The sequence below is a fragment of the Triplophysa rosa genome, linkage group LG10, assembly GCF_024868665.1.
Source record: "Triplophysa rosa linkage group LG10, Trosa_1v2, whole genome shotgun sequence".
NCBI classification, from domain to species: domain Eukaryota; kingdom Metazoa; phylum Chordata; class Actinopteri; order Cypriniformes; family Nemacheilidae; genus Triplophysa; species Triplophysa rosa.
The window spans coordinates 13100357-13114499 of NC_079899.1; the positions used below are offsets into that span (position 1 = coordinate 13100357).

Consider the following 14143-nt stretch of genomic DNA (forward strand, 5'->3'; position numbering starts at 1 on the left):
AATGTTCCAACTAGAGGCAACAAATGTCGTGTTTATAATGGGGTTTATTGTCTTTGTTGAGTCGCAACGAGACATGGAGTAACACTGGTTGATCACTAACGGCAAATCTTTATGATGTCGTATATAAAAGGTAAAACAGTTAGCTATAGTTTTAAACTATTTATCATATTTTTTTGAAAAACCTTACCAATCCTTTACATCCTGCTCAAGTCGCGTTGGCAAAGTTGATGTATCGGCTTGATCATCTTCATTTTCCGGTTCAGGTTCGGGCTCGAATTGATAAGGAAAGTACCGATGACATTTTATCACCTGTCAGTACAATTGCTTGGGAACCTGATGTTCCAAATATTGTAAGAGGCGTTACATTTCCATTGGCGATTTTCATCGTCACACGCTTGCAGTATTCGACCAATCACTACGCACTGGTTAACTGGCCAATCACAGCACACCTCGCTTTTCAGAGCGATGAACTTTGTAGAAAATCTGCGCGTTTCAGAGAGGCGGGGCAAAGAGGAGATACAAACATGCACGGTATGTGGAAAATACAGCGTTTTTTAACCTTAAATCATTGCATTCCATCTAAAACAAACGATAATATTAGTTTTAGCCCTGTCACATGACCCCTTTAAACAAACACATCGATTTGCTTCAGAAGACCCTTGTTTTGCCTCTGAAATATCCCTTTAATGTCGAGCCCTGATTGTACATAATGGTACTTTGTATGAAAATGTAAACCCCTAAATTAAAAAACTCCCAAATTCTCAGTGTCATCTTCATGGATTTCATTATTTTTTGCACACTGGTTTGTAATGAGTTGAAGGATAAACTTGATTTGACTTATATCTGTGTTTCGTAAATCTAAATCAAAAGGTTTCAATTTCTCCCCACAGGGCCAAAGCGTTCGATCCTCAGCTGAACCTCTAAACTTCATCATCCATTATGAATGAGGGGGACAGACACCGAGAGGAGGGAGCATAAGAGAGAGAGAAACGAACGATGTGGAGACGTGTCACCTTAAGAGCATAAAGAAGGGGTGTGACAGACAGCACATATTTTTTCTAAACCCTCAAGCTTTCCTGTCTTTTTTCTTTCTGCCTAACTCACACACACACGGCTCACACACCCAGTTTTTTTAACTCTCTTACAATTAACTTATTATTTTAACTTATTATTACAATTGCTGAATACTAAACAAAGTACTTTTACAGCGAGTAAAATATTAGCTCTGAAGTACCCTGTCAATTTCATAGTACACAAATCTGATATTTTAGTAAAATTATTAAGTAAATACTAAAACATAAAAAAGTACTGATATCATTGCTATATAGAGTGATACCAACACAGAACCTTCAAAGAGATTGGATTTTAAATGTCAGAGCACAACAGTTTGATCATCAAAGCACTGCAGTGACATACTACACAGTTGATAGCTACACACACATCAGTGACACACATTTCACCACTCACCGCAATCTGGGGCTGGGGTTTTGCTCAGAGACCTCAGATTACCCACAATTCTGCAATCTGGGATAGACAGGAAGTGGCACAAACGTTGGCACGTTTTTTTTCTTCCCACTGGGAAACAATCTTCCATGTTTCAATATGTGTTTATGTGCACATCCTGTCATTCTGAATATAATTCATACTACACAGCCACACACACACACACACACACACGCGCACACACACACACACGCGCACACACACACACACACACACACACGCACACACACACACACACACACACACGCACACGCACACACACACACAGGCACTTCCTTTCCCTAGACCTAATTTCCTGTATGTCATTATCATTCACCCTCCCTCTTTTCTGCTCTTTTTGTCNCACACACACACACACACAGGCACTTCCTTTCCCTAGACCTAATTTCCTGTATGTCATTATCATTCACCCTCCCTCTTTTCTGCTCTTTTTGTCCAACAAGGATTCAATTTAAGAAGGGACCGTACACACTATAAAACTGGCTTCAGGAGAAGGAATAAAAAAATGATGAAGACATCATTATGTTAAAAATGTACAAATGAAATAAACTAAACACACACACACATAGTAGGGAACTTTGCTTTATAAATTTCTTTGTTCTGTTGAACACAAAAGAAGATATTTTGAAGAATGTAGGAAAGCAAACTTTTGACTACCACTGTCATTATTCCTACTATGGTAGTCAAGGGTGGCCAAGAACTGTTTGGTTATAAGCATTCTTCCAAATATCTTTCTCTGTGTTCATCAGAACAAAAAAATTATACAGATTTGGAACAACTTTAGGGTAAACGGTGACTAGGGGTGTCCCCGACTAAGGATTTACATAGTCGAATCAGAATTGTCACGTCTTGCCTATAGTTGACTGATAATCGAATCACACGTGTGTGTGTGTGTGTGTGTGTGTGTGTGTGTGTGTGTGTGTGTGCGTGTGTGTGTGTGTGCGCGTGCGTGAGTGTGGGGACGACACCAGGTGGTTAAGGGTACAGCGCAAAGCGCAGCGCAACATTGACATGTTGACATTGACATTAACATGTGACTGTACATGTCACCATTTAAGACCCGCGAACCGGACAGAAGATCACCGCGATCGCGGGTCTCAAATGTTATAGTTTTCATGAAAATTAAACAAACAGTAGACTCCCGGCCAAAACGACAGTGTTGGCAGATATGGATATGACCCAGCACCAGAAATAATATCAAAACACTTCAAAACAGCCTCCATTAATTGCAAACGGCGGATAAAACCTTGAAAAATTATATATGAGACCGCCAAATCACAGAAACGCCGATTACAATTATTACAAATGACTAGAGGTCCCCAGGTAATACTATCAGGGCATATCAAGCGATCTCTAACAAAGCAATAGTGACGCATAGTACAAATATGTTGTACTCACATAAGATTGCTGCGCCATTCCTATCAGATCCAATATTGACAGCACAGCACTGCTTTTTAAAGGGGTCATATGACAGAGCTAAAACTAATATTATCGTTTGTTTTAGATGGAATGCAATGTGTATACACGATTTAAGGTTCAAAAACGCTGTATTTCCACACACCCTGCATGTTTGTATGTACTCTTTGCCCCGCCTCTCTGAAACACGCTTCAGCGGTTTTATTTTAGCTTTGCGTGAAGTAAAATGTTCTCTCTCTCTCTCTAGTACCTGCTCACGCGCAGTACCCAATGCGTTGTCAAGTACCAAAATTTGGCACCGATTGATTTAATGTGAATCGATACTCAGTAGTACCGATGTAATTCGGTCGGTGCCTTTAAAAGTACCGAGTCCGGTACCCAACCCTAATTATTAGGTTGTCATACCCGACTTATGTTGTCTTTTTTCACATTGCGCGCGTGTCTGCATTTGCAGATCACAAACACACAACAACCTCAACTTGCGTTAGTCCGTAACAAAGTCTTTTACAATAAAAATATACTTACAGGTTGTGAATTTGAACGCCAGCGAAGTTTTTATGGTTGGAAAGGCCCCACTTTTTAACCAAAGCTTTCGTGCACAGCCGGCCTTGATCTCTCCCAGGTTCATGAAGCAATCATCTGTGAAATGCGCTGCACAAACTTGAACATTCGGATTGTACTGTTCTGGAACAGTGTTGTAAATAAAATGTAACCATTCGTTTTTAGTTGTCTCATCTTTTGGCATAGCAAACAAAGAGTCTTTCTTTTCGCAACGAAACACACAGCGTCTCCGCGACATGGCTGTGGCGGTGACGATACAATGAGATTTACAAGTACGCCCACCTCACTTGCGTTTAGATTTGGGCGGTCTTAAGTCAAATCATGTTAAGAAGTGACGTACATTCGTCGGGGTGTGGTTACACGAGGTGTTTCAGGCAGGTCTGGGTTGGCATTCGCTTTTAGATAGAATGCATCTTTTGTTCCGGCACTTTAATTTTAGCAATTTTACGTATCTAATACATGCATGGGCAACTTATAACACATCAAAGACACTGAAAAACACGTATTTCCGCCATATGACCCCTTTAATTTTAGTCTCTCCGCAAAACCAAGCGTTGACCTGTGACTTGTTCAAGGAATCCGCGTTGAAATGAAGCGAACAAACGGCCAAAGTTTTCCCCACGTGAGCTGGAAAGTCTGAAAATGAACTTCAACCACACATTCCTACTGTTGGAATTCGAAGGAAGGTTATGCAGCGACTGTTCTTCCACAACCAGGCACTGCACAATATTTTGAGATCTTTAACGGCATGATGCTTACACTAGCTCTATCTGGTTCCGTGCAGCTTGTGTTCAGTACTGTCATGTGCGAACCAGTGGGCAGGGCTCGAGAAGTAGGCGTTGATATTCTTCTGTGGAGGCAGTGTTCAACCTATCTATGATAGGTGCATTCCAGGACCTGTCGTTCACTGAGCCTTGTGTCAATAACAGTTGTTATTTCAGTAACAAGGGCGTTTTCAGGTCTGTGTCACGCTTTTGGTCCAAGCAGGAGAACACACTCAGGAATACCAGTGAACAGGGTTTAATGAACAATCCAAGGTGAAAAAACTGAAGACAGGTGAACAAAAACAGGCAAAATCCAAAGAACATAAATCCACACAAAAACAGGTAATCCAAATCGGGTAATGAATATCATAAGCGGAACTATCAAACAGGTATGCGAAACAAAGTCAGACTAACAACAACAACACTCGATAATGAACACGAGGGCATTTTAAAGGGAGACAAACAAAGGAAGATAACGAGGGGCAGGTGAGGAACATAAGACACGGCAGTGAAGCAATACGGGAAACGAGAGGGGCGGGGCCAATGACGAGACACGAGAAAGCACATGGAATGTCAATGGTAAACACCCCATGACTTTCTCACACTAAACAAAAGGGATCTGTCACGATCCTGCCACAAGACTAGAAAATCCTGAACAAGAAAGCAGGACACTTTACATCATAAATAATATTTTTGCCGGCGCAGTGCGTGCCCGTCTGCTACAGCACTGCCCATATGACCAAAATGGCATGATCCCCATTGCATAACACTCCTGCGAAGATTAGACTGTGAGATTGGTAGTCGAATCAGGCTCCTCCTATCGAATATCCGACTATTCAGGGTCACCCCTAATGGTGACATAATTTTTTTGGGTGAACTGTTCCTTTAAGGTTAATGGTGAATTATGAAGTCAGTTTGTAAACTAGCAAGTATCCACAGTTATAGTTCTTCCCATTATCTACACAAATAGAAAGTATCCTAATACTTTTTTTATAATTTAAAATGTCTTTTGTCATTTGTTTTGCTTTGTTTTTTGTAATAAGGGAAATATTTTAAACCATAATGCTATACATTCACACTTTATGGCAAACCTTAAAGGCATTTAATTGTCGCAAAGATTCACACCAGCCAATCCAAATACAGAGTCTGAGTCTGTAATGGCTGTCTGAGGACAGATAACTGGCAAGTGGCAACGTCTGCTAACACGAATAATGTGACACTGGTAACTTAATAATACAGTATGTTATTGTACACAAAACAGTCTCTAACCTTGTCTAACACTTTAGGCTGTCTGGATATCCTATAATCCTAAAGTGTGCCCCTAATTTGACCATTTCTTCCAAATGGCTTGGCCTTTCTCTTTTGCTTGCATGTGACGTCAAAGATTTTTGAAACAAGAACTGATGACTTCACCAGATATATTAGTGTCGTGTCAACAATAAAACACCAAAGAATCTGTGTGCAAGTGTGCACACATGTTTGCGTTTTATTACTAATAATGAAATTCCATTAGGGTCATTTAGGGTCTAAATGCAGAAGAGATAACTGCAGACCAGACAATTTATCATTTCCCAATCTAATGAATTTTGAGTGCTTTATAGCCGTTGTGTTGGATATATCTGGAACCAGACAGAGAGTAAAACAGAGGTCTATAAAACACCATAAATAAGTTTGTGTAAAATTGCACAGACAGATAATCTGATGATGCTGCTCAAGACATCTTTGGTTACATTATTGATATAAAACAACACCACATGGAAAAAGTTGAAGTTGCTTGGCTCGAAAAAACAGCTTTACATTAAATTATTGGTAACAACTTGGTAACTAACTCGCATGATAACTCTCACAGCAGTTATTTCTTACCCATTTCACCATTGGCAAGTTCACAACTGAACACACCCATCACCAGTCAAGTCCAACATACCTGAAGTTCAAATCATTATTAAACACATTCCTTCACCTACAGGTTAATAATAAGTTTGTTGTTGTGTCTTGAGTGGATGACTTGCAATGCATGAGTTCTCTCCTAACAGGCTGAAAAAGCCATGTCAGCGCTCAAAGAATCAGCTGAATCTCGGCGAAATAAGACGAGACGTGAGAGAGATGGAAAGAGTGTGACGGCAAGCAGAGGGAACTGGAGATTAAGAGTGTGATGAAGGATTTGTGTGTGTGTGGGTAGATGGCTAATGCGGGTGTGATGGTGTTGAGATGGGGTGAATGAAGAGAGATTGCTGACCGAGAAAATCTATAGACATTAAGACCCTGCTATAATAATGTGTCTCCCTCTGTGCTCATTGGTATTGATGTGTGGTTTATGAGTTTGAGACTCCTTGACAGGAGGACAAAATTGAGAGAAGGCTACTTTGGAAGACAGACAGCTTCTTTGTGACAGGTTAACTGTGAGTGACATTTCAAGATATTAGCCTGTTAAAACACTGGCCCTGTGGTTAAGAACTCCTACATGTGCCGTAGTATTACGTTTTATTTAATCTGGGGCATTTAAACAGACCCAAACAGATTAAATAGCCAAATAAGATTAAAAGAGCCAAAAAAGACTGGCCACGACTGACCAATCAAAATTCCCCTTTTTGTTTGTTTCCTTTGTTGTTTTGGTTTATCCCTAGACTTTGTTTTATATATGTAATAATTGTGTTAAAAATTAAAACCATATGTTAAGTTTGAACAACCGTGTGTGACCCCATCTTTGTGTTGCGGTTTAACAAACGAGCTGGCCGTTACAGTGACATTTACAAATAAATATATAAAGGATTGAATAAGTCAGCAGATTTGGACACAGTATATGCATGAATTCCAAAACTGCCTGTCATTGACTATTTGTTTTTTATGCACTCTGAGTTCAGCACTGCTGCGAGAAATCATGATGCACAGGCAAAATTTCTCTTTTTTCAGACTGACAGTCTCAGCAATTGTCACAGAAAATCTCTTGACATCGTGCTGACACTTACGTTATTACTATAGCAACCAATGAAGTTACTCTGACTATTGACTAGACTTCATAAATAAATGGATATGATTTTAACCTTTGCAAAATGACAGAGATAAGTTTTTAAAATGAGTGATTTGTGAACAAAGAAGTGAGAAAACTGATCTCAGATAAATACAATTCCCATTATTTTTGTAACGTACCTACATAGTGTTATATTACAGTATTATATTCTATTAGTTAGGACATGTCATGAACATTTATTGTTTCTATATGAGGCTAATGATTTTTTTTAGGTAACACTATACAGTAAGGTAGTAATACATTAGTTAAAGCATTTATAAATATTAGTTCATATTAATTTGAACATTTACTAATACATTTTTAAACAAAAATTGTATCTGTTAATATTAGCTGTTGCACAGTGAACTAACACTGAACATTTGTACTGGCATTAATTAACATTAACAAAGATGAATAAAAGTATACCGATCATTATTAGTACATGTTAGCTAAGGCATTAACTAATGTTAACAAATACAGTATAACCTTATTGTAAAGAGTTACCATACCCCTAAATCTAACCTACACGTGGACAATACAAAACACACGGTAAAAAAACAAGTTAAACAGCTTCATTCAATTTTTAAGTTAAATCAAATTAGCTTTATGAGTCAATTCAACTTAAATTATATTGAACTAACCTTAAAAATCTAGTTGTATTTAAAAACTTGATTTTTAAAGTCAGTTCAACATAATTAAGTTTAATTGACTCATAAAGCTAATTTGATTTAACTTAAAAATTTAAGGCAGCTGAAATTGGTGATTTTTTTACATTTTGACCTATTTATGAGCATTTTGTCACTACTACCTAAAACCTCACTGTTCAGTTTTAGCCATCTTTTACTATATTTGTGCGGACGCTTCCAATATAGCCAAACCTGAAAACAGACACACACCAATAGCTAAAGACTAATGATTAAAGGGAGCTCAGCTGCATCACCAGCCTGTACAAACCAATCCCTGTTGTTAGTGTTAGAATCAATAACTGGGAGTTTCTGTGAATGAGTGTTTGTGTGTGTGCACGCATGATGCAGAGGGGAAGTTGGATTAATGGAGAGAACAACAGGGGTCCATTCAACATAAAACTGGTCATGGTACAGCTCCTTATACTCGAAAAAAATCTGTAACAAAAACCCTCAAAAGTTTAACTTAGCTACAGATCAATTTTGAAAAAGACGGATAACAGTATTGATTCTAAAGGCTTTATGTTAAAATCCCCAAGGTTTGGATATGGAATGGAACCAAACAGAATACACTTCATTATTGCTTATACAAACTAAATTTATTATGGCTTCAAAACACAAGTTGTGATTTACATCAGCATTTATTACAAAAATGTTTCTCTACAGAATATACAATTACTCTGGTCAGGACTTGATGATCGGCATCTATCACACAGTAACCAGAGTACAAATGATAAGAAGTGGATAGAACTGTGCGGGTGTGTACCTGTAGATAATATGGAACACAAAAAGAGGAGGACAGCCAAAATCCTATTTCTCGCACTGGATATGTGAACGCAGCACTCTTAAAGTCCCTGCCTTACTTCAATCCATGTGTTGCAATACAAAGCAATTTTATATCTGGTTTGAAGCCCACCATGAACATGTGTACACAGGAATGACTGGCCTGTGTGTGTCACTCTAGGTGGTAACGCCAGACCCCTCCCATTCAGAAAGGATTGATCATGAAAGCCAAAGCTACAACGGGGTAACCCACATGCCTGCTGGAACAGACCTGAACCTTTTAAACAGACACACGCTCAACAAAAACACACAAGGGATAAAACTGTGTCAAGAGTTCTCTGCGCACAGAAAAAGGGAAGTCAGGTATCAATGGCAAATTTTTTTTTTATTTAAAAAAAATATTCCAAATACTCCACCAGATAAGGATTTTAGCAGTGCAAACACATTGCAAACACATGCACATACACAAACAGTCCCACCGCACAAGAAACATATTAGGAACGGATGGATGATCTTTCTTATATTGCATTTTAATAGCCCTTGGTACTTTCCTCCGTCATGTGTGATACAGTGAAATCATGTCATCCCCGCTAACTTCGGGAGCTTGTCAGTGCTGGAAATTAGGTGCTAACAAGTGGAAATATGAGACACGTGTTCGCATACACACAGGTGCCCGGGGTACAGCATGACGTCAACGAACTACCCTGAAAAGTGCTGTTTTTTAAGAACGCTCCCTCAAGTGGATAAGCCTGCGAGCTTGTCACTTTCTTACACAATATACAGTACGCAGTGAATCAAATAATTACACACTATATAATATATTACAAATAAATAAAAAAATAATGTGTCAACGCCATATTCCCAACTGTGCATAAGAGTGACAGAAAGAGACGTTTGAAAGGTTATTTTTGTGTTTGCATTCTGTTGCATTAGCCGTGATCACGCTGTGTGTTTAAAACGTCCCCTGCAATCAAAGCTCAAAGACATATTATCATCCTGCCGTCGCTGTAATTGCTGTCGTTCTGAACACTCACTAGCTCTGCTTGCATCACCGGCTTTAAAGTCTGTATATATGTGTGTGTGTGTGTGTGTGTGTGTGTGTGTATCTAGTGAAAGTGAGCAGGGGAGATTATCACAGAGGTGTAGAACAGATATATCTTGTAAGCATTGTGATATCAAATGATGTTACTGACTGGTAAAAGAGTCAACACTTAACCCTATGACCTAATAACACATGCACATAATGCATAGAGTATTCACAGTAGCTTAAAACATAAGAAAATCAAAGCCTATTTTAAAGTAATCCTTATATTTTTATATAAGGATTTTTTTATAGCTTATAAAAACTGTGTAAGCTGTTCTGCACATTCATTGAACACAAAATGAACATCAGTAAATCAAGCCCACAGAAGCACAGCTGTTTTTCATCACCAATATCCATTCTTTACGAAGCTATTAGTACACTTATCAATTGTCAATGTTCCAATATGTGTATTTTAAAAATAAAATCTTGCTGTCTGTATTCCCCTTTGGACTACCGTTAATGCTTCTCCGGTTAAGCATGCATATCATGATTCTGCCTCATTTTGTCATGTCTTTCTTGATCTTGTGGCAGAATCTCACAGCAGGATCCCTTGTAATGTGTGGAGAGAGTCATTTTGACCCTGTCGGCCTTCGATACTCTCTCCGGTCTTTGTCTGTGTTCCCGCCCTTTTGTATCTCTTGTAATTGGTTGTTTATTAGTTCATGCCCCACACCTGTTCCCCTTTGATTTGTCCCTTTATTTAATGCCCCTGTGTTCTCTGTCTTGTGTCGGGTCGTGTGGGTGAGGTCTTGTCATGTTAGTTAGTCTAGTTTGTAGTGGTCCTATGCGATGTGTTATTAGTTTAGTCTTGTCAGTTTAGTTAAGGTCTTTGCACATACAGTCCGAAATTTTCGTATGCGTTTGTCGTATTTGGCTCTTGTTTGTACGGTGTCTCTGAATTTTTATGACGGACGAAAATATCGGAGGCAGTGTGTAAATGTGATTGACACAACGTGAGGTCGTATTTATTTTTTAACGTGCGGAAATTTCGGACTCAATGTGCAATGGGCTTTAGTCTTGTTCCTCTGTTTTGTTATGTTTACCCCCACGTGGGTCTTTGTTTTGTATTTTGTCTTTGTTATTAAATGTCATGTTAACCCCTTAACCGCTGTCTGCACCTGGGTCCTCTGTTCTTGTCTCACCACACCTGAGATCCGTGACAATGCAGGAATGACATCAGCCTAGTGGTTTTGTGGGACGTTACTATTTTGAACAGAGCTCAACGTGATGATGTTATAGTAGTTATGGAGGTCATATCTGAGAAGTAGGACTGCTCAAGTTTGTCATTTTACACAAGACACACTGTTTATTAAATAACCGCCATTTGTAAATACTTTCAGGGCATTCATACCTCAGTCTTCTGTAACGGTAATATTTCAGTCACACGTGACGTGTACATGGATACTGTTTTATGCAACTTTTCTACACACAATTACCTCAGAAACTCTCCTTATTTTACACAATTTAAATACTGTATGAAATCAAAATATTTCCAACTTTTAAAAGTCAATTTAAAACTTCTCTCATATTTTTTTCATAACAGCACTGTAGCATTTTAAAGTGTTTAGCAGGAAACGCTTAACATCACATCTATGCACAACACGATACTGTAACGCGTTACTAAGAGCAATAAAAAGTGCATAGACCATATATTTACACAGTAACTATATTCAAAACAGTACCTGTATTCACGACTTTATGTATAGACAGTAATGTAAGGTGCGACTCTTACCGTCGGGTGAGCAATGACTGGAGCTGTCAGCTATCAATCCCAGCAATAGAAGCACAAAAGCGCGCAGTGCGTTCATGAGGCACCAGCTCTCCAAACGCCGGTAGATGCCCATGATGCCCGGCTCCTTACCATGAAACCTTCATAATATACCGACACAGAAACACACACCCAAACACGCATACACACGCCACAAGAGAAGAGGATGTAGGGGACTTCCTGCAATACGAATAAATCCACAGGGGAGAAAGGGGCGGGTGGTCTGGAGACCCGCGAGAGAGCTGTCAAATAACTTTCCGAAGCCAATCGTGAGGAAATCTCGTGAGCTAACGTATTGACACTATCACACGTGCACGGTTTAACTAAAGCAAAGTGCACGCGGACACATTTGAATAGATGTGGTGTAGTGAGGTGCTTTTGCTAAAGTGTTATTTCTTTGGAAGAGCGCAGCTCGCATCTCCACGTGTTTGTTGCGCGGTTCTGCAGGGTCCTAGAGCCGCGAGGTCAACAGAAGTCAGGATTTGATTTAGGAAGAAAACATGTAATACAGGTGTAAACCATTACAAATAACATGCTTATTTATAAAATCTAGACTAGGCGATCGAGTATTTAATTGTAACTTTTATGCAGTGCATTTTAGATTGTCCTATTGTAAGTTTCCCAGATAGCACAATCCATCTGGTTTACGTCTATTTGATGTCTGCATTTACATCTGCAAGACATCTGCAATACATAGTTTGCTCATCTGCAATACGTCTCGGAGACGTCTGTAATACGTCTGCTAAAGATCTGGAGATCTGCTGCGTTAAAACATCTGCTAAACATCTTAGAAAGAGCTGTTGTACATCCATTCTAAATCCTACACATCTTACAGACATCTTCTAGAGGTCTATATGACGTCTGACAGCAGACATCTCCGAGACGTATTGCAGATGAGCAAACTATGTATTGTAGATGTCTTGCAGATGTAAATGCAGACGTCAAATAGACGTAAACCAGATGTATGTGTGCTATCTGGGTTTGCATTTAAAATTCTGTCATCATTTACTCACCTTGATGTCATCTTGTCATTCCAAACCTATATGACTTTCCTTCTTCCGCAGAACACAAAATAAGATATTTTGAAGAACGTTTTTACCGGCACCCATTCACTTGCGTTGGTTTTGTGTCCATACAATAGAAGAGAGTGGGTGCTTGCGCTGTTCGGTTTCTTCAAAATATCTTCTTTTGTGTTCTGCAGTAGAAAGTAACACAGGTTTGAAATGACAAGAGTGTCATGAATTGACAGAATTTTAATTTTTTGGATGAACTATGGCTTTAACATTGATTGTTCTGTTGTAGTCTATTGTTCATTTGTAAGGAACTTTTTCATATTCAAAATGGGTTTTTTTCCCCTTTTTTTGGTATGCAGGGCACTTTAATAGCGATCTCAAGGCTTCCACCGGGTAGCAAATTGACCTCAGAGAATCAAGGACTTGCTTGCGTTATTTGCACTTTTCTATCCACACATTTTCAAATGAACACATCTGCTTGCTCTTCCCTTAAAAAGACTTCAAGCAAAGTCAAGCAGCTCTGAATTCAGGTCGATGATTACATTTTTAATACGCTTATAAATTACTTGTCTCTGCTTTATCATCAAGTGATCCAAGCTGTCATCTAAATACGTTCTCTCCTGAATTCTATTACCCCTAATTTTATGCACCAGAAACTCTGACACTTCCAGGGCAAACGCAGGGTCAGAGAGTAGAAGATATGCACCTCTGTCTGTCATACATCTGACACCAAATTAGCTGTTATGATGAGCAGATCCAAATGCTGAAATTATGCATAGAAAAGCTAACATACAAGTTATAACATGGGTAAAATTGCATAGAGATGGCAACAGCATTTACTACATTTTTCAAATAACACAAAACTGTTATTGATGACAGCAATAATTCCACTGCTGTAATTAAGACAGCAGTGGTTCTTAATCCTGTTTCTGGGACTCACAGCACTGCACATTCACATGAAGCTAATGCTTTAAACCGGGTATGTTTATAAAGATGTGCAATGACGTGTCCCCATGATCAGGATTATGAACCCCTGACCTACAGTAAAGAATATACTATATATACTTTAAATAGAAATATATTGCAATAGAAGAACAACACATGCAATGTTTTTGTAATGCGTTTTAGTTTTGTGCAAAGCTGGTCAGCAGCTTTTACATTAAAGTCTTGATGAGGTCAATCCATTTTCACTGGAAAAGAAATACTGATTCATTAGAAATCAAACGCTAAAGCAAACTATGACACTCTGTTGGTGCTTTAGACAGCAATCAAATCTAATATCCGAAGGCCATGTTGTTTTTACATAAGGGTCAGTCGGATGGTGATCTTAAAGGGATACTTTACCCAAAAATGAAAATTTTGTCATTTGACAACATTGAGTTGTTCCAAATCTGTATAAATTTCTTTGTTCTGATGAACACACAGAAATATATTTGGAAGAATGCTTATAACCAAACAGATCTTGCCCCCCATTGACTCCCATAGTAGGAAAAATTACTTTATAGTTTTTTGTTTTGTTTTATTGAACACAAAAGAAGACATTTTGAAAAATGTAGGACAG

At 38.7% G+C, this 14143-nt stretch overlaps 1 protein-coding gene across 3 annotated transcripts in view; it reads right to left on the reverse strand.

Moving 5' to 3' along the window:
• The window catches only part of adam12b (ADAM metallopeptidase domain 12b), a 138377-nt gene extending 126469 nt beyond the window's left edge, over positions 1-11908 (reverse strand). For all 3 annotated transcript variants that reach the window (XM_057343704.1, XM_057343702.1, XM_057343701.1), the window contains exon 1: positions 11534-11908. In XM_057343704.1, the coding sequence (XP_057199687.1) occupies positions 11534-11645 (112 nt within the window). In that variant the 5' untranslated portion in view covers positions 11646-11908. The remainder of the gene's footprint in view (positions 1-11533) is intronic.
• Positions 11909-14143: the final 2235 nt, after the last annotated feature.